Source organism: Cydia pomonella, chromosome 5 (genome assembly GCF_033807575.1).
Source record: "Cydia pomonella isolate Wapato2018A chromosome 5, ilCydPomo1, whole genome shotgun sequence".
Taxonomy (NCBI): domain Eukaryota; kingdom Metazoa; phylum Arthropoda; class Insecta; order Lepidoptera; family Tortricidae; genus Cydia; species Cydia pomonella.
Genome location: NC_084707.1, coordinates 22480001 through 22501695, shown reverse-complemented (window position 1 = coordinate 22501695; position 21695 = coordinate 22480001). Strand labels below are relative to the sequence as shown.

The following is a 21695-nucleotide window of genomic DNA, read 5'->3' as shown; positions in this document are numbered from 1 at the left end:
TTGGTTTTTTTTAACATCCACCCGCTGTCTTCAGTTACCCGTGAACAAGATGCTTGTAACTGCGTCGAAACATCGGAAGCTCAAAAATAATATAAAAGGTAATGGCAATCAATATAAGTCTAGTGAAACTAACCGTGAATCAATCAATCAATCGTTTATTGAAAACAAGCGTTACACTTCATTTAACATTTTTTGTTTAGCACACTTTACATACATAATCACGCAGAACTATCATTTTTAGCATTTCACAAACGCCACTAAATTCTAATGGATAATATAAACAGACCAATACAAAACGTAACATACCTAATAAAACTTCCCTCGTTCCCTCTTAAGGACAACACGATTAAGTCACGTTATAGCCAAAATAAGACGCTACTCGAGACGTTTCCCCATTACTATGCCAATGTGCAGGATTTTGACTAATGAGCTGTCAATCCGTCAGTCTTAATGACCGTAGGACCTAATTAATATTTATGATCCTGTGTTAAGCGAGTTAGTGGAATCATTGTGAGGTTGTATATTAATGATGTGTTTCTTTGCCCGCAGGATGCTGTAAAAGCTGTTGGACAAGGCGTCAGAGTCATGGTGAGTGTTTATTTTTAGAATTTTGCGTATTCACAAATACGCCATCAACATAATTTATGAGACGCCGAGCGAGCTTTAAACGGGGCCCATATTTAGTAAACCAATAATATATATGCTTTTTGGAATGCTTTAAGTAAACATTAAACTGAAAACAGACGTACAATTACTTGTTTCTCGATACGAACAGGGAAAACGAATCTACGTAAACCTTTTCTTGTAATGCTACCTTTTGAATTTTCAAGACACGAAATTATAGTTAAATTGCGACGAAATGGTTAGAGTCGTTTTTGAAACACTATTTATATTTAAAATTACTTTATTGCACAAATTTATTTTCTACTAGTCAATCATTAGTCAGTCTACTTTAAAAAAAATTACAAATACACTAACAATTTATTCAAAATATTATAATTATTAAGTACCTATAGCATATAAAAATAATAATATTAAGACCTGATTCTAACAGATCCATGTGTTTTTGGGTTCTATCAACTCAGAATCACTAGCATATTCAATCCTGCAGTGGCAGCATGGTTCCATTTTTATCACTTCTCACTATGCCAGTCACCTTCGCACTTACATACTTGCTAGAACGTGACAGGCATGGTCACAAATGATAAAGTGCCGACCATGTTATCCCTACTGGTGTTATAAAAATGTGTGTGGAAATTGTAGTTTCCACTACGTCACGCATATACAAGTGAATATTTTTCACACTAAAATGTAATATAATGGAACGGACATTTCCTGCTGTCGATTCTGAGTAGAATGAGCCCAAGAAAGAAAGAATGTGTCAATATTTATTTTAGAAAGCGCCCTATAAGTATTCATTAAGTGACTACGCCATGAATCCCATTTCTCGGTATGAGACACCTCGTAGATTAGTCTATTACATTATTAATCATTACGTACGAGAAATGTCTAGGTGTTATTCCGCGCATTTTCCACCTACTAATCAGGAGGACGCCAATGATTAGAGCTAGCTAATCAACGTGCCTCCAACGCGCTGTCAGCTCCACGATAACATGCTACCAATTAACAAGCACGTACAAAACAACTTGTGAATGAAACGACACGTAACGGTTTATGTGGATGAGGTGTGTCCACACCAAAAGAATCTTCGAGTATGCGACGTATACTTTTAATTCAATTCAATTCAATTTATTTGCATCAGACATAGTTTATTTTATTTTTATTTGTTAGCCAGTTGTGTCCCATTGCTGGGCCTTCCTCCTCCATCTTTCTTCCACGCGTTTCGGTCTATGGCAATATTAGGCCAATCTTTCCGATAGACGTCAAGATCGTGCCGCCACCTCCTTAGGTCTGCCGTGACGCCGCACTATGTTTGGTGTCCACTCGGTAGCTTGCTTGGTCCACAAGTCGTTTGGCATACGGCAGATATGTCCGGCCCAGTCCCATTTAAGCTTAGCGGCTGTCAATACGTCGGCTACTTTGGTTTTGGAGCGCAGAAAGAGCTGAGACATAATTAGTCTATAGAATTGTAAATAACCAACAACACTTATTACGTTAGAAACTTACAGACTACTTAAAATACCTCTTATAAAATACCTCTTGACTCCATGTGAATGGAATTCCAGTGCCTCCAGATTCAGGAGACTGTTGGTGCTCTCCCGCAGGCGGCGCATCAGGGAGGCGGTTCTCTTGCGTATTATTGAGCTAATAAAAGCTACAGGTGGCATTAGGATGACGACTGCAGCTGCCGATATACATACGATATTTGATAAAAAGCTTTAAATTTCTATAACTGGTGTTATTTTCGATTTTTTAACCGTGGGTGGCTCTTTTTCGTAACAAATTGTACGTTTGGTTTGAGATACGCGCTTTTTAGCTTGCTAGCAGGCGTCTGAAATAAATACAACTAAATAATCGTTAAAATACACGTGTGGACGTGCCTTAGGTACAAGTCTTGTTACGAACGTGGAACGCAGCTATTAAATATTATATTTACGATTACGGCTCAAATATGTTCTTTTACGAGTACATTTATTTTAGATACGATGTCGTAGCCAACTGTTATCAAGTAATACTCGTAGGTATATGTATAATGTGTAATCGTACGTATATAACTAGTACCTAATGTATCAAGTTACGAGTGTCATTATTATATAAATATTGTTATCATTCGAGAATTCTACCTTTATTTTATTAATTCGTCTCATTTAATGCCACATGCAAGCGCGATACAGGCCCCACTCCTTCAAAGTTATGTGTAGTGTCTTTGTTCACAGTTAACCAAAATAAAAATGTATTGTGTATGCTGCTTATAATTAAAAAATGTGGCCTTAACCCTTTAACGCTCTAGATATTTAAAAAAAACACAATTAAACTTTATTAGTACACATTGCTATCTAATCCTAAAAGTTATACGTAAGAAAACAATACCGAAACAAAAGATGATGTTATAGGATGGTATTTTTTTCTTACAATACAGATTGCGCCCTACAAAGAGTTAAACTGCGATGCATCTATAACAAAACAGTCGAGTTCAGGAACTAGTGGTGGCAGAACACGGACTGCCATCTGGCGGTGACATAGCAAACTTCGAGAGACGCTAGTCCCGTACAAAGTTCCGTGCGTCAGAAACATGTGCGAGTATACAGGGTGATTCAGGAGACGTGAGCAGGATCAAGCTTGAGCATTCAGTAAGTCATAAGCAACTGTTTCGTACCAGTATTTGTGAGATTAACGTTCTTTTATTTTTTACTGTTCAAAAAAAATGTTTTAATTTATTTACGCCATGTATGGTCACCCTCTTTGTTTTATCCATAACAAGTGACAAATTGAATGTCTGGTTACTTTTGAAAAATCGTATCTCACTCAAGTGTGACATTTTGTTTTCTTCATAATCAAACTGCTGTCATAACGGTTAAAGAGGTTTTATCTTTCTTAATTAAGTGTTGTAGGGTGTCCATGATTGTAGATTATCAAATTTGTCCTTCCCAAAAAGTTAAATAACAGAAATAAAGCGAGATTGTTTTACTTAAATATGATGATGAACGGTTCATTAACATTTACTGATTGTGTAGGCTTAGTCCCGCTCACGTCTCATGAATCACCCTGTATAGTAGTTGCCCCATTGGTAGTTATCGAACTACGCGAACACTTCACTATTATATATATATATATATATATTACTATTGGGATGAGAAAGCTTCATGTCCAAATGGTTGTGCAAGAAATTTTAAAATTGTTATTATTTTGTGCCCCACTGCTGAGCAAAGGCCTCCACCCTCTTCTTCCACTTGTTCCGATTTTGAGCTTTACTGGCCAGTGTCTCAAAGGAGTCCAGTTTTAAAATGCAGCAGAGAAATAGCTACCTAACCTTTTTTAGGGTACCCAAAAAGTAAAACGGGACCCCATTTTATTACTAAGACTCCGCTGTCCGTCCGTCTGTCTGTCTGTCACCAGGCTGTATATCATGAACCGTGATAGTTAGACTGTTGAAATTTTCACAGATGATGTATTTCTGTTGCCGCTGTAACAACAAATACTAAACAGAATAAAATAAATATTTATGGGGGCTCCCATACAGCAAACGTGATTTTTTGCCGTTTTTATAGATATCGGTACGAAACCCTTCGTGCGCGAGTCCGACTCGCACTTGGCCGGTTTTTATTCCTTAAAATATTTTTTACGTAAATAGATAAAGCTTAGATACGAAAGCTAACACACACATTTTCTCGTAAAAAAACATCCATACCATAAATTATCCAGAATAATTAAAAGCTGTAACATGATAGGGTCAGGGCACGATCACTTAGCCCTAACACAGCCTTTGAACCTAAATAACGGCTTATATTATTGCCTTAATTGAACCTAGCCAACGAACTGTAATATCAGATATCTTGCGAAATCGAATTGAACCAAATTAAACACTAATCAAATGATATTGTCTAATTTAGTACGCGTAATTAACACTGGAATCTTATTGGAAACAGCTAAGTTAGTTTAATAATATAAATAAAGTAGGTACTTCGTTCTTAGAAATGAAAGCTTTAATTAACTCTTGACTGAGTCTAACGTACTGGGTAATTTCGGGGTCTTGATACTCTTGATCCTGAATGTCAAATGTGTATTAAGATGGTTATACTGAACAAGATTTCCCATGGGACTCACCCAAATCTTGTTACCCAGTATAACGATGATTTTATTAAAATGTTACACCTCATCATTATTTAAAACGGTCAGCGCATATGCTAAAAAAGAAAATAAAATGAATTCGAAATATATATTTCTAACGTAAAGCCCGACCCGAACTTTAATATGAAAATTTTTGCTCCAATTAAATTCCGCAATATGGCGCGTGATCATATATTACTGGTCAGGCTTTACTTTACTTTTCCATCAATATTCGAACTCTAACCTATTTTAAACGCATGGGCGCATTGCCATTCTGCGCATTTCGAAAAAAGAACGAACACCAAGTTTAAACACTCGGCGCCAAACCAATGAAGTGGAATCGATTGCGCTTTGGAGCGGTCACTTGCACTCTTCCCGACGCTTTGTCCTAATTGCGATCCTCTGTGCGATGTCCGCGCGTAACGAACTTTACAACTCCCATTCTTTTTTTTAAGTATCCAACCTTACTTTTCGAAAATAGAACGCTCTCCCGAACACTCGGAGCCAACGAGAAGTTAAATAACAGAAACGTAATTCTGAGTTTTGTTTGAAGAAAAATGCAAACGGAGAAAAATTAAGCGAGGGCAGAGGGAATATTGAAGTGTTCACCGGCTCGCGAAACAGCTCATTACTCATAATTAGCTCTCGTAAACTTCGTTCGGCCGGTAATACTTTTTTGCAATTACTTTTAATTACAAAAAACGAGTTCGCAACACTATATGTAATTCGTGTTTGCCAAAAATTACATTATGCATTCGAAAAATTACAGCTCGAGAAGCTGAAGCGTTTTAATTCCGTAGACAATGTTTTCATTTGCTACTGCAATAACTGAGTCTCTCTGGAAGATACAGACGTGGTATAAATGTACAGTGTTACATAAAATTCTCGGCAAGTTTTCTTCGCTTTGATGGAAGACATTATTTGAATTAATTTTGCTCTATAACTTGGGATATGTAAAACTTATATAAATAGTAGTTTTTGCCTCCTATGACATTTTTTAAACAATTTTGCGTTTCGTCTAATTTAATTTCAGAAACCTTTGCGTAAATTCGATAAAAAGAACAATTTTAAAACAAGTCTAGACGCGCGACATCGATTTTTAAATTTTAGTTCGAAACCGTTGAGTCGCGTTCGAATGTCGAAAATACAACGACGGCCGGACGGCCCACGAAGACCGGAGCAATACGTAATGTGACAGCTAATTTCCTGAGCGCCCGCCCCAGGTTTTTATTGTCTCTTCACCATTCCTATCACGTGGTGCTCTCATCAACATGGGGCTTATGAATTAAAACGTGCTTAGATTGCCTTTTCGGTTTTACGATAGGGGAGATGCACTTGGGAAGTACTTAAAGCGTAATTATTGCAGTAATACTGCACTGGGGCATTATTAAAAGCATTAATAGGTACTCTATGTACTACGCCGATAAATAAATCATTTCAGTCTGACTGTGGATAATGTATGCGGTATTGTAGGATGTACCAAAGCGTGTGCGTGATTTGTGAGAGTTACAAATATGGAATAATATAGGAACATAATGCTATTATGTTAGGCGGAAACCGCCATACGTGCAATTTAGCACGAGCAATATGAAAATATCATTGTAGGAGTTTGAATGAAAATAGTTATTTACGATAGAAGTGCAGAAAATTGGAAATTCACAACCAGTGGTGATAAATTAAAACACGACAAAAGAGAGTGTTTTAAATCGACACAAGTTGCGAATTACCTATTCGCACGTGTACCTGTCGTACAACGTTTTACAGTAGGTACATATGGCTCTTTAAAGTTTCGACATATGCACGGAAAGAGTTTATTCCCGCACGCGCGTGCGGCAAAGTAGCACCATATAACTGTATTTGCACACAATATTTTTTCTAAGACAGCAGCAAGCACCAAAACTGATAAATAAAATCAACGTAAATACCTATACAAGAGTAAATCAAATTGTTTTGTGGATCTTTGCCTATATATGTATATAGAAGTTAGCTTTAAAAATTCACAAAAGTTGTACTATAATAAACGCCCCTATGATGGAACAGGCACCAGTAATGGGGTGGTATAGACAAATCCTGTAAAACAAGTATTTACCATCAGTTTTTATTCGCTGCCAACATTTTGCCACAAACAAGAGCTGCTTAAGTTTAATTTTTCATTTATATTTGTTAGTTTGAAAATTCACGGCATACCTACATTCCATGACTGGAGCAAAAAACCATAGTTTACTTTTTTTAATACTATTTAATCCAATTGCAGTAGCTTTCATTAAATATATAGAAAACATAAAGGACGAATAGGACCTTCAATTTCTAACGCACAAAGCGGTAGAAATTTTACAGGTGTCGGTGAAATATCAAAAATACTAAATTTTTTCTCTTAAATGTCCCATGATTGGTGCCGTTAACATATATTGTATGAATATTCATAATAATGCTATTATAATCCTACTGATAAGCACCGGTTCGCTCCACACGTTGCGCTTCTAATGAAGCTGATTTAAGCAGTTTAAGATATAACTAGTCGTCATTCAAATAGATGTGCTGAACAAAACGAATTTACGTTACAAGTAAAAAAAACGCCAACTGTATTCTGTAAATTCGTCCCCGTAACCAAATAAGACGTCTCAAAGGGTAATGTAATATACATTTTGCTAAAGCACATCGCTGGAAAGTTTTAAACTGTCTGGTGATGTTTCAACTGACATTGTCCGTTTCGGCACTAGGGACGAAAGTTGTATTTTCAGTCGGAGATTTTTGCAGTAATGTAATTGGTGCTAGTGCTGTTACAGATAGATATTACTTTGTATTGTTTTTACGGTTTATAAGATAACTACATTAGAATATAAGTTTAGTATTGAAATAGATATTTCTTTTGAGAGAATTTAAGCTTGTGTATTATTTTATTTTTACATTTATGAAATTCTGATTTAAACTTACACGATTTTTAAACATTTTCCGAGAGCACGGGAACAATGTCGTCCTTCGGAGGTAATTTTAAAACTTAATTATAAACGATTAAGTCTTATTTTCGCAAATAACAATAATTTACTTATCAAATTGTCTGTGTAACGATTAAGCCGATAGCATTAATAATTTTTGCCACTTGCCACCTATACTACTTAATATTATAAAAGTGTAAGTAAGTTTGTCTGTCTTTCCTTTGATTAGGTAAAATTTGGTATGAAGACAATTTGAGTCCCGGAGAAGGACAAGATTGTTTTTATCCCAGAAAACATTTAAGGTAATGAAAGGAACGGTGAAGTTTTTATTGAAGTGGTGCACAAAACTAAGATGTGAGTAGCAATGTAAGTAATGTAATTTTAAAAGTTTAAGTATAAGAGCCATTTTTAAATGTTTTGTGTGTGTGTGTGTGTGTTGTGTGAAAAATTTGTATTAGTATTTGTTCTACGCAGATTAAGTTGCGGGCAAAAGCTAGTTTTCTTTTTAATATTACGTCAGTGGCAAACAAGCATACGGCCCGCCTGATGGTAAGCAGTCTCCGTAGCCTATGTACGCCTGCAACTCCAGAGGAGCTACATGCGCGTTGCCGACCCTACCCCCCCCCCCCCCCCCCTCGTTGAGCTCTGTCAACCTTACTCACCGGCAGGAACACAACACTATGAGTAGGGTCTAGTGTTATTTGGCTGCTGTTTTCTGTAAGGTGGAAGTACTTCCCCAGTTGGGCTCTGCTCTAGATCTGGAATGACATCCGCTGGCTGTGCCCTACCACACAAAGCGAGATAACATTCACAATGCCCATACCTCTCTTTTGGACATATGTAGTTTAAGGACGTAGTTGAAGTTCATAGTTTAAGTCCCGTATTCGTTTTAAAACTATGAACGAAAATCAATGTTGGTTTAAATCAATATGTAGTTGAAGTTTATCAACAATTCAAATTTCCATAAGCCACACAACACAGGGTTATCGAACAAGCTGGTCGAATTAAGACGAAATTGTTAGCGGTCGTCGTCAGCCGCTCTGACGTTTGATACAGCTAAAGCCCAATTGCGGAAACAGAGACTGCACTGACAACACACAGTAACAGGGCTGCGTGCAGTTGATGCGGCAAAGGTATTTCGCCTATTCGGCAAATGGCTAGTTTCCCAAAGGTTAAATTGTAATTGTTAAATGGGAAGTGGTGAAAACCACTTGCCTGCCATGCACTTATAATAATTTTTATTTCATAAAAAAGGATTGGATTGAAGGCAGGGATCAACAGAGCTGAGCTGAGGGATAAATGAAATGAAAATCTTTATTTTCAGGCAACTATGGGCCCATAGATAAATACCTTAAAACTAGCATACATATCATAAAATATATCTTAAAACTAGCATACATATCATAAAATATATCTTAAAACTAGCATACATATCATAAAATATATCTTAAAACTAGCATACATATCATAAAATATATCTTAAAACTAGCATACATATCATAAAATATATCTTAAAACTAGCATACATATCATAAAATATATCTTAAAACTAGCATACATATCATAAAATATATCTTAAAACTAGCATACATATCATAAAATATATCTTAAAAACTAAAACACACACTATGGCTGCGGTTATGATGACCGGTCTGGCCTATTGGGTAATGACCCTACCTATGAAGCCGGTAGTCCTGGGTTCTAAACCCGGTAAGGGCATTTATTTGTGTGATGAGCACAGATATTGGTTCCTAAGTCATGGATGTTTTCTATGTCTTTAAGTATTTGTATATTATATATATATCGTTGTCGGAGTACCCACAACACAAGCCTTCTTGGCTTATCGTGGGACTTAGTCAATTTGTGTAAGAATGTCCCTATAATAAATAAATAAATAAATGAATAAAATAAATAAATAAATATTATAGGACATTATTACACAAATATTGACTAAGTCCCACAGTAAGCTCAATAAGGCTTGTGTTGAAGGTGGGTAGTTGGGTACTTAGACAACGATACATATAATATAAAAATATTTATAAATACTTAAATACATAGAAAACACCCATGACTCAGGAACAAATATCCATGCTCATCACACGAATAAATGCCGTTACCAGGATTTGAACCCAGGACCATCAGCTTCGTAGTCACTACCCACTAGGCCAAACCTGTCGTCATACTTATTTATTTATTTATATACTTTAATCTGAACCTTGAAAATTGTATGCTTGGAAATATACTCGTCATGAGTTGCGTTGTGAATATGTTTCCAAGCATATAAATTTCAGCGATACGTAATGGGCACTTTGTCCCTGCCTTGATCATATCATGTTGTGACGTCAGACCGTGTTTCTCTTTCTAACTTTTTAGCCGAAATTGTTTTACACTTTGTTTAAAACAAACTGATTTGATGAAAGTAGGAATTAGAAGAAAAAATTGTAGCAAATTACTGTGGAGCTTTATCTACTTTAGTGCAAACAATGTGAAGCTGCAGAGTATCTGGCAGCTGAGTTAGTGGTGCTCATCTCTAGGGGCATCAGGCTGGACGTTCGGCCACTCCCGGCAACGGTCGGCAACCATCGGGCACCAACTAATTGCCAACGGAACGCAACCACGATCTACTTCATTAGATTAGCTGCCCACGTACTCGCGACAAGGACTCTTAAGTTCTCAGTGAGAAATGTTCCCTGTATTCTCGTTCGCATTTTTGAAAATTGAACCGTTCAACCTATTTATATTTTTAAATATTTTGTACAGGCTGGGACTTAGCGTGAATGCCCCGTTATTTATAGTAATGCAAAAGCAACACTGCGCTCCAAAAACTAAATAAATAGCGACCACTATAAATCTTTCTCTAGTTTGAAAAATCGCTGTGTACCGTTACATTTAACCTACGTTGTATGGCAATGTTTCAGGCAAAATCGACTAATCCAACAGCGGTAAAAGTAAATTTTGAGCACACTCATCAATAACCATTTTGACAGCTAAGCCGCCATTTTTCATTTGGTTTGCAGCTTGGAGAGGCCGAGAACCGCACAGTCAGAGGTCGCGAACAAAAACCGCCGGTAAACAGGGATGGGGAAGCGAGAATTCGTTTTAAAATCCATTACATTGAAGGTTTAATTTCACTTTGGAGTCTTTCAAGCGTGTCGAAGGCAGCGTTGGAGGTGTGGCGGGATTTTTCGCCGCTAATACGGGCTCCGGGAGCGCGGTAGATCAACTTCCGAGTCATTTATTCGCAAATCGCGTTACTGCAGCTCGCAGATCGCTTTACATCAAATTACATGTCTCGACTAGCTAGCAGGATTTATTATTGGACCATTCCGCTTGATTGCTTGTAATATTTTAAATGCAGAGCTTTGTTAGCGGCCGGTACTTCTGGTCACGTTTTGTTTGAGCTACTTAATAGCGCCTTTCTACAGAGATGTGAAACTTAAGCAGACGTTAAGAAACGTGAACTTGGACTCAGTTTTGCTTGATGCATGCATACATTCCATGTATATTTCTATTTGCCTTATATTAACTGTAAATTTGAGAAAGACTTCGTCTAAAAAAAAAATGTTTAACAATAAAAAAGAAAGAACACATTAATTAGGTATATAACCACTTCAATACCAGGGCTTCAAAATCAAATTTAAGGCAAGCTGAAGCTTGAATCAAACACATTTTAGAAAAACAGTCTCTTCTGTGGACAGTACAATAAAAGTTAACGACGCTGGTCGATAAATATCCCGCTTTTCTTGTTTGAGTACCTACTCCAATTCCGGCTGCAGGCGGTGCAGTGTATAAATTAGTTTTACATTCCCTTAACTTTTCAATGTCTTCAGGAAAAATCCAAACGAGTACCTAAAGCACCCCGCTTCCTTTTTTTTAAGTTAATGTCGGTTAGTTATAGTATAGGAAGAATAGCTTTGCGATCCTATCGAAATAACGGTACTTTTTCTACGAAATTCCATTTCGGGAGAAAACGTTTTCCACTATAAATCTTAACAAAAAACTTCGATATTGATGTCGATCGCATCTGTATAATATATTCTAGGTTTATAGGTTTCGCTTTAAAATAAAATATATTTTTTTGTATTGCAAATTGTGAAAAAAAAGGAATCTATAAAACTAGATTTTCATTGTCAATAACATATAAAAAAAGCGGCCAAGTGCGAGTCGGACTCGCCCATGAAGGGTTCCGTACCATTTATGACGTATTAAAAAAACTACTTACTAGATCTGGTTCAAACCAATTTTCGTTGGAAGTTTGCATGGTAATGTATATCATATATTTTTTTTAGATTTTTCATTCCGTTATTTTAGAAGTTACAGGGGGGGGACACACTTTTTTTCACTTTGGAAGTGTCTCTCGCGCAAACTATTCAGTTTAGAAAAAAATGATATTAGAAACCTAAATATCATTTTTGAAGACCTATCCTTAGATACCCCACATGTATGGGTTTGATGAAAAAAAATTTTTTTTTTTAATTTTTATGACGTATTAAAAAAAAACTACTTACTAGATCTCGTTCGAACCAATTTTCGGTGGAAGTTTGCATGGCAATGTATATCATATATTTTTTTTAGATTTTTCATTTTGTTATTTTAGAAGTTACGGGGGGGGGGGGGGACACACTTTTTACCACTTTGGAAGTGTCTCTCGCGCAAACTATTCAGTTTAGAAAAAAATGATATTAGAAACCTCAATATCATTTTTAAAGACCTATCCATAGATACCCCACACGTATGGGTTTGATGAAAAAAGATTTTTTGAGTTTCAGTTCTAAGTATGGGGAACCCCCAAAATTTATTGTTTTTTTTCTATTTTTGTGTAAACATCATAATGCGGTTCATAGAATACATCTACTTACCAAGTTTGAACAGTATGTCTTTTATAGTTTCGGAAAAAAGTGGCTGTGACAGAATCGGACAGACAGACGGACATGACGAATCTATAAGGGTTCCGTTTTTTGCCATTTGGCTACGGAACCCTAAAAATCATGGAGAATGGAAAATATTTAGAAGTGGAAAAACGTTTTCTCCTTTGGAATGGACGATCACGTGGTATACTTCCCTCTTACAACCCGATTCGAAGAATGATTAAGACACGTTTAAGATCATAAGATGACAAACGACAACGACACGACAACGACATGTCAAAATTGACGTTTATTACGGTTCCGCTGTGATCCCAATAAGATCTATCTACGATATTTCTAACGTCAAAGTGACTTTGGTTTCCCGAATCAAGCTGCTTCTGTCAATTATACGACATACAAATGAGAACTTATCTAAACCAGAACTTATCGTTATCGTATCTTATTCTTCGAATCGGGCCGTTAATTAACTAAAAACTCAGTGGTAACTTAGTTCTATGGACGCCCTACCACTTTCGTTCTCACTCTATTAGATAATTGCATTCTAGTTATGATCGCATGACAAATTAGATAATAACACCCTAGAGCGTAACCCTTTGTTTATATATCACTTGCTATATACTTGCTGACGTACTTAAAACTAATGAATTAGACAAACGTGACAATGATACCATTACTGTAGGGCTAAGTCGGCTTTATCATTTGTCACCATGCCTGTCACGTTCTTACAAGTATATAAGTACGAAAGTGACAGGCATAGTGACAGCCGATAAAAATGGAAGCAGCGGATGAAACAAAGTATCTGATATTCCGTATAACTTTTCCAAATGTAGATAATTTTCTAAAATTCGCGTTCAAAAATATATCTTTTACAGTCTTAGTTGTTCTATATTAAATACATCACATGAAGCGTTGTTTGATCCGCTACTTTTGATGCTGACTGTATCTACACACAGCTGCAAAAGAACATACCCACTTTGCGAATGAATTCCATTCATAAAGTGGACATACCCTTTTACAGGTTGCTGTACCTGCCGATTACTACCTACTCTGCTACGAAACTACTGCAAAATTTAAGTCCCCTTAGTTATTGTACAGTCACGTCTAAAAATATTGATACGAAAAATGTGCCATAAATATGTATACACTACCTTAATATATGGGCAACAAATTCATGTATACATATTTTTGGCCCTTTTTTCGTATCGATATTTTCAGACGTGACCGTACTGTGCCACTATGCACTATGATAACTACCTAGTAAAATATATACTACATAAACTAGCATAGTCTGTTCTGTATACGTCGCAATTCATCCAGCATTTAAACTGCCCCATTAGTGAGTTTGTTTGCTGAAATTTCACAAAGACAAATCGAGTTACATGCGCCAAGCAACGTTTATTTTCCTACTGTTTCACATATCGCAAATTAAATAACGCGGCGCGACGAGAACGGCAAAACTCAAGCGTTATTTACATACAAAATCCTACAGTAATATAATACTAATTTAAGAGCAATTCCTAGCTGAGTAACTTTTCAAATCTCGAATTTTTGAAGCTATGTTTTTGTGGCGCTGCAGTGCGCTCGGACAAAAATTCCCTCGCAAAAAACTCTAAAATCGAGGTACTCTCGACTGTATCCTCCTCCAAAACGCAACCAATCACTAAAATGAAATTTTGGAAACTGCAAGAGGAAGAAATAATCTTGGATCTTTGTTGTCATATTTGTATACTCTTGCCTTTTATTGCAGCCAATTCAATTGAGCCGTTATTGCGATTTTCGAGACGCTGTAAGTTCCTTCAAAATAAAATAATCCAAAAAAGCAAAACATAGAGGCACGGATATAGATCTTATTTGAAAAAATCATTGCTATTAATCCAGGGAGGACACAGTCGAGAGCGTTTGTATGGAAAAATCGGAACTAGGAATTCCTCTTAATATTACAACTAGTGTGAGCTTACACTCATATGTCTTAGCTAAAAAGCAATCGAGGGCACTCAAGCAATACGTTTTCGATGTAATTTTGATGTCCCAAACGCATACTGAAAATGAGGCTCTCATTTAATGCTGCTCATGAGCGCATTTAATCGTTCCAATTTTAAAATAAGAACTATTTACGATGTTCGGAATTTGAATTGAACCGTTGGCTGTTTTCGATGGAAATAGCTGAGCGTGGTGCGTTTAGAAATTGCACTATTTAATGCACGGTCTGATTTGAATTGGAATTACAAAATTATTGGAGATTAAATATTAGTTTGTCAAATAAATAACATGATTCAAATTTTAAATTACACATTTATTTTCATTTATATTGCCTATTTGTTTAACTATTAAATAAATAAATTGGAATCCGACTATTATAAATAACTAAAAAATAATATAAAGCAAAATTTCTACCTTCCTATTTGTTTTAGTAAAAACATCGCCATTATTTATTCTGATAAAAAATGCTGGCTGAATGTGATACCCAAACGCAACACTAATAGGTATTAAAAAAATACTGACAATTGGCGGGCGGGGTCCTATTCTGTAGCGTGCGTTATTAAATCGCCTGCAACGCACGCGAGCCTCCGTGACGTACTAATTGCCGGGCTCGGCTCGAGCAGCTTATTACAGGGTGTTCTCAACCAGCCGAGCCAAGGATCATTGTTTTTAAGGATCCCGGTAAACTTTAGCTGCGGTGTTTTCAGTGGTTTTAAACGGGGAACAAAGGCGAGAAAGAAAAATAGTAGATTATTTAAACGTGAGTAACGAGACGTGTTTTGTGAAAAAAATAAAGCTACATTTGAATAAGTTGTTAGTGTATATTCTATTCCAGATAGAAAATAACCTAAAAATTAAAGTTTATAATTTTTTTTACATTAACTGAGTCACTAGTTAAGTTAATAATTTAAAAATATAAGACAGCGCAGACAATGTAAAAAAAATTATAAACTTTAATTTTTAGGTTATTTTCACCTAAAAATTAAAGTTTATAATTTTTTTTACATTAACTGAGTCACTAGTTAAGTTAATAATTTAAAAATATAAGACAGCGCAGACATGTTCACTTGCAATGCACAGCTTTTTTTAATGAAACTGAAAGTTAATAATATATATAAATCAAAGCCTTATAACTTTAATATCTCGAAGCGTTACTTTTATTCACGCATTTATCTTTAGTTTTGAAAAACAATATTAATTTTAACTAAGCTGGAAATCTATGTTACCTCCAACCAAAGACTTAATTAACAATTTTTAACAACATCGCACTAATAAGGGCGCATAACAACCAGTTATACCGAAATAATTAGTTCACAAACTGCCATAACTTTCCGCATAAAACCCAACCTACATTGATATAGTGCACCGACGTCCCTACAATTACATGTTAGTCGGAATTTTGGGGTAGATTTATCACGCAACTCACATTCCGGAAAGATTGCTATCGATTACAGAATGCCCCCCTCATTGTTAAGGAACGCGTGTGACAAACAAAATGGCCGCTCACACAGGGTTACCAAGACCAATGTGTAAAGTTCAGTACCCCTAGTGTAACTTTGATCGACATCATAACGTGACGAACGCGTTTGCGTTAAGTGTCATTTTGTATAGGATTTTGAGTTTCCAAAACGACCCGCTTGGCGCGCTCTTTCGAAATTCAATACAAAATGAGACTAAACGCAAACGCGTACGTCACGTTTGGAAATCGAATTTCTTTACACTAGGGGTACAGATAAATAGTCCCTGCCTCTTGAGAAAAAATCCTGTCACTCAGCGATAAATACAATTTGACAGGAATTAAACGAGATGCCGTGTTTCAATCTTAAAATGCTCAAATTACGTACTGATTTAAATTCCTGTAATTTCTTATAATTCTAGCAGCAAATCCTGATGTATGGCAACCTATGCATGCTTCTTCAATCCATTTGTTTGTCAGTCCAGAACACAATACCACGCTTACGTATCTAGCCCACATAATACAATGAAACTAGATTCCCCCTTCAAGAAGTTTCGTCAAAATACTCGACGACAAAGAGTTGTCTAGCTTATTTATTGGTGCGTCCCCCGAGATTTCGCGAAGAACTGTGCCAACTACCGCTATAACATTTATATCTCACTCACTGTTTGTTGACTGCAACAATTAAGTGCTGCAGAAAACATTTTAATTTACAAACCAATCATTTACGTAAACAATAAAACTCGTTTTGAAGTCACGCGACCAAATGACAAATGAACGAAATTCAATTTAGTTTTTTTTTCTCCATTTAATTATTGAGGGTTGTAATGCTGGTATCATAACAAACGTCTACGCTCGCGTGCCGCGTCCGTCACTTATCCTTTTCTATTTTTCTTTTTTTAAACAGAGCACTCCTAGTTCCCATTTATTCCATTCAGCCACGCTGGGGGAGCTACTTTCATAAATGTTCTGGTTTCACTAGTTTAGATTTTATCTCGCAGTTTGTTTTTCGTCAACCATCGGCCTTTGCTTTGACGTGTTGTTTTTAGAATTACCTTTTAGCGTTACAGTCAAACTGAATACCTTTCATTGGACAAATCTCGCGATTTTTATTCGCGTTTGGAGTTTGTGGCGAAGCATGTAAAGATATTCTGTTTATTTGGTTAACCCAAATGAAAGCCTCTCCTTTTATGTCGTAGGCTCAGATTTTTAGTAATCCCCTTAATTGACTAGCAGAAAAACTCTTGTATATTTTCTTCATTTGTAAAACTAATAGAAATTACCTCCATTGTCTGTCGACAAATCAATTACGACGATAAAGAATTGCGCAACAATTGCTCTAGAAAAATAAATTGACATCAATGTAGCTCATTGACATTTTCATCAACATAATCAATCTCCGCGCTCGGGTGCGCACACTACATAACTAATATGATTATAAAACTGTCAAATAATTGCATCTGGAAAAAGTCTGTCAAAATAAATGCCTTTGGCATTTCACAATTGTATTTTATGAAAAACACTATAAGATAGGGTCTGGCCAAGCTAACTGCATGGCACTTGCAATGACAAAGTGTAGCAATGTAATCATCAATGTAAAATTTCTATGAAAGTATGACGTTTAGAATGATACCTCCTCACTTTGTTCTATTTAAGTAGATGCAAACTTAGCTTAGACTGAACTCTAAGTTAAAAAGTCGATTCACTGATTCAATATTGTTTTCGGATGGAAAACTAGAATAATGGAAGTTAGAAGTAAACTGTATAAGGAGACGCGCTTCCGCCCGTAGCATCTGAATTGTTCTACTCTGAAGCCTGCGCGTTCCTAATTCCCTTGATTGCTCCCAACTTTGCAGTCGGATTGCATTTCAAATGCAAACTGTCGCGTAGTTACGAATTACAGATAAATCCTGGCGTGGAATTGCCGTGAAATATTGACAATTCAGTGAAATATCGAGCCACCGCTTGACGATCAATCTGAAAGTGTAAATATACGTGCTAAATAAGTAATTTGGATAAAAATATGCCGCGATGTTAGATTGGTTTATATTTATGGTACATGCTCCTTTCACTCTAGGGCTATAATTGCGAATATCTTAGTTTATAAATTTCGAGCAACTGTCTCTGTCACGGGTCTCTATTCTTTCCCATAAAGTTTTAAGTCATTATGAATTGTTTGTCCGCATTTTCGTTACTCATAATTCTGTTTTTCTCAGAAACGTGTAACTTTTCAGGATTGCCATAAAACAAACCTAACCTAACCTAACTATAGGATAATCTTACGAAAATCCTGAAAAGTTATCGTTTTCAGAATTATGATAATCTGAGAATCATTTCATTAACACTTTCAATAATTATGTCAAACAAAGGTATCCACTGTCACTCTAATTACGCCTTCATTGGAGTAAAACAGGAAGATGCCCGAAATTCGCCTCCTCCGGTGTTCGCAGTAGGCCCTTAGGCCGTACGCTCGGATCATGTCTTGTACCGACGAATGCTGTATTTATGTAAGCCGTATCATTTGATATTTTTATGTGTGATACAGAACACAATGATGAGACCGCACTGTTATCTTTCTGGTTCAGAAGATGAGACTACGGTAGTCGTCTTTTACGATGAAATTGGTAAAGCGCTAAGGCAAAGAGGATTTTTACGATATTTATAAAGACCTCGGTCCTTACTGACGCTGACGCTGTACGTAGCGTACGGCATGGATTAAGGGCATACAGTATACAGCTTTTCTTCTCAGTCGTTAGGTTTAACTTTAATAATTAATTTCAGTTATGAAATATGGATTAAAATAACAGGTATATGCACAACATATAGACAAACACTATGTTAAACCGACATGTAAGATTTTCATTACCAATAAAGATTTTCATTTAGGTATTAATACATGCAGTTCGTCGCTGTTAGGCCAATGCGAATGAATCAGATCAGTTCATGCAAAGAAAATATCAGATCACAATATAAGTACAATATGGTACTTCCGAGAACTAGCACCTCAATATATAAAAAAAGTACGTTCATATCTGCTATTAATGTCTTCAACCATCTGCCAAACGAAATAAAAAGCCTCGAAGGAAATACTTTTAAAAGATGCTTAAAAAACTTTTTAATAGACAAAGTTTTCTATAATTTAAAAGAATTTTATAACTATGTAAACCTAAATGTATATTAAAATATAGTTTAAGATAAAATATTAAAACCTAGTTTAAGTTAAAAATAATTGTATACCCGAGAAGGGTAAAACTGTTGATACTCATCAAAAAATGTACCTAAGTCATATTCTTGTACCTACACAGTTTGCACAATAAATATTTCTGATTTCTGATTTCAGAAAGATATCTAAATTATGTCATTTATTTATCGTCCATTTCGTACTTAGTAAATGTATTGGCGCGAGATATTTAGATATCATTCTGATTTCAGTTTAGGTACGTTCGAATTAGCCCATAAGTCAGGCACAAATGTTGCTCGCCGTATAATTCCTCGCCAATGTTCGTGGTTCCAGGTCACTTCGGCAAACTTGTTTAACGATCCTTCTAAACAGTAATACAGTTCTTACCTATTTAAATTATCATGATCCGGGGATTATTGCGTTATATCGGGATACAGCGCAATAATGAATGCGCGTTTTTATCACCGCCGGATTTATTATCCGCGCTAACCGTTCCCACGGCGATGGTTTATCGCCTGAACATCCATCGTCTAACGGTCGCGTTCGCTATTCAAATTACCTTATGACGATTAAGTTAAACATTTGAATGAGATTCTTTGGAACAACCGACCAGCATGTGACTGATATATCTTCGATGTCATTCGTCAGACTTGAGTTCCCAACTACATGTTAAATTGTAAAGCTCCATAATGTATCCTAAACCTAGTGTTTGAAGTTTATCTACCTAACTTAGGGTTGAATTAATGCCTGTTTTAGCCAGGCGTCTATACACAACATCTACATCTACATGTGTTGTATGTTTTAGATTTAATTGCGGACATTAAAATTGTAATAATACAAAAAATATCTTCTTAGTAGGTATAATTTCTCGATCCAAAATACTTATCTAAAACATTTTCTGAATTTAGTTTAACATAGTTAAAACCAATAAAAATCGCCTCAGTCGAGTTTTGAACCCTCGTCTTCACGCTACCAAAACCACTGGACCAAGACGCGTTTAATTCAATTAATTTTGAGTTAAAATTACGTTAAGACGCTAACGCTGTCTTACGAACGTGAATGAGTATCATAAGAATTTACAACGTAGTGCTGTGTATATGTACCGGAATAATTGGGACGTGTGTGTTTTAAGCGCAGCGTCCCGTTTTGAAAACAGAACGCGAATGTGTACAATAACGAACTCTAAGCTGCATGTTAAAGTTCGTCGCACACGTCAACAATTTTGGCTAATTACATTGTTTTAATACTAATTAGCAAAAATTGTAACATCTACGCGAGGTAGTTGCACATTTTCAAAAAATGATTTAAAACTGCCTTTTTTCATCTATCATGTTACTGCTACAAATTAGATTACGTTACTCGGACATTTGTGTCAAAACAAACCACCAGGTACAGAAGCTATTAGGTCGCCCTCCTTAGCTATACCTACTTATTTACACAACCCTATTAGGCCCGTTATGTTCTTATCGTCCCATGACGGCATTATCTTGTCGTGTAAGCTCTCTAATATACAATATCATGTCATATCTCGCAAGCCTTAATGTACCGCAACGCGGCACACGTCTACATCACTATACTGACCTTTCTTGCGCTAAAGAGCGTATTTTAAAGTGAAAACCATGTTACATACGCCATTTTGATAAAATAAGGGTTAAGAATATGGAATTAATACTGCATTATAATAACGTGTAAGGGATAATAAAAACACGACTTAATTCCACGTCAGATGCGGCGGCGACGCATTTCGTAAAAATGAGCTTTTAATGGCTCCTCCGCACACGGCACCGGCGATCGTTTTTCTATTAAGTGTAATTTCGACATGTCGGGGCTTGTGAGGCGTGGTGTAAAAAACGAACTATTTCTTTGGCTTGATTGAAGTTCCACGATCGGCATTTGCATCCGCTGAAGTTAAAATTATCTTTTCCTACTCCTCTACTGTTATCTGTCATTTATGCATTCATTAACACGAATATAAGAACATACATAAAAGGTTTCAAGAAAAGTCTATATTGTCTATTCCTCATAAAAGCTCTAGTGCTTTTATAAGATATAACGTTACTGCGATTAATGGCTACCAACCTAACAAAACCAAAACGAATAAGACTATGACTAAGTGCATTGCTGCCAACTTACAAAATATTCATTTGGTTGCATAGTAAAAATAATTACTTCATAAGTCAGAAACACGCATGTGACACCCGTAATATAGCAACACCCATAGACTACGAAGACCGCTTAGCGTTGTTTGTTAGTCTCCGTAGGCTACGGTGGCCAAAATTGAGAAAAAACTGTCCAAAAAATTAATTTAGCAAGTAGCAAGTACCAGGGCCTCATGAGTTACGAGGAGGTGTCGCCGACCGGCCGGCCGCGGCCCGGGGCGGGCCGGGCGCGTAACAAGGTATGCTCGCGCGTCTTGGCTATATACTTTTGCTGTAATTTGTTTACCTAAATTAAGATTTATTTTTGTTGACTCGTAGGAAAAATATTGTATGCAACGTTGTATAAGTAGGTCAAAAAATTCTCGTGGCGTATTCCTTTACAATGTT

At 36.2% G+C, this 21695-nt stretch overlaps 1 protein-coding gene across 2 annotated transcripts in view; it reads left to right on the top strand.

The window, feature by feature from the left end:
• Positions 1 to 21695, top strand: part of LOC133518109 (leucine-rich repeat neuronal protein 1-like) — a 361984-nt gene that overhangs the window by 260233 nt on the left and 80056 nt on the right. For both annotated transcript variants that reach the window (XM_061851695.1, XM_061851694.1), the window contains one exon: positions 550 to 588. In XM_061851695.1, coding sequence (XP_061707679.1) covers positions 550 to 588 — 39 coding nt within the window. The remainder of the gene's footprint in view (positions 1 to 549; positions 589 to 21695) is intronic.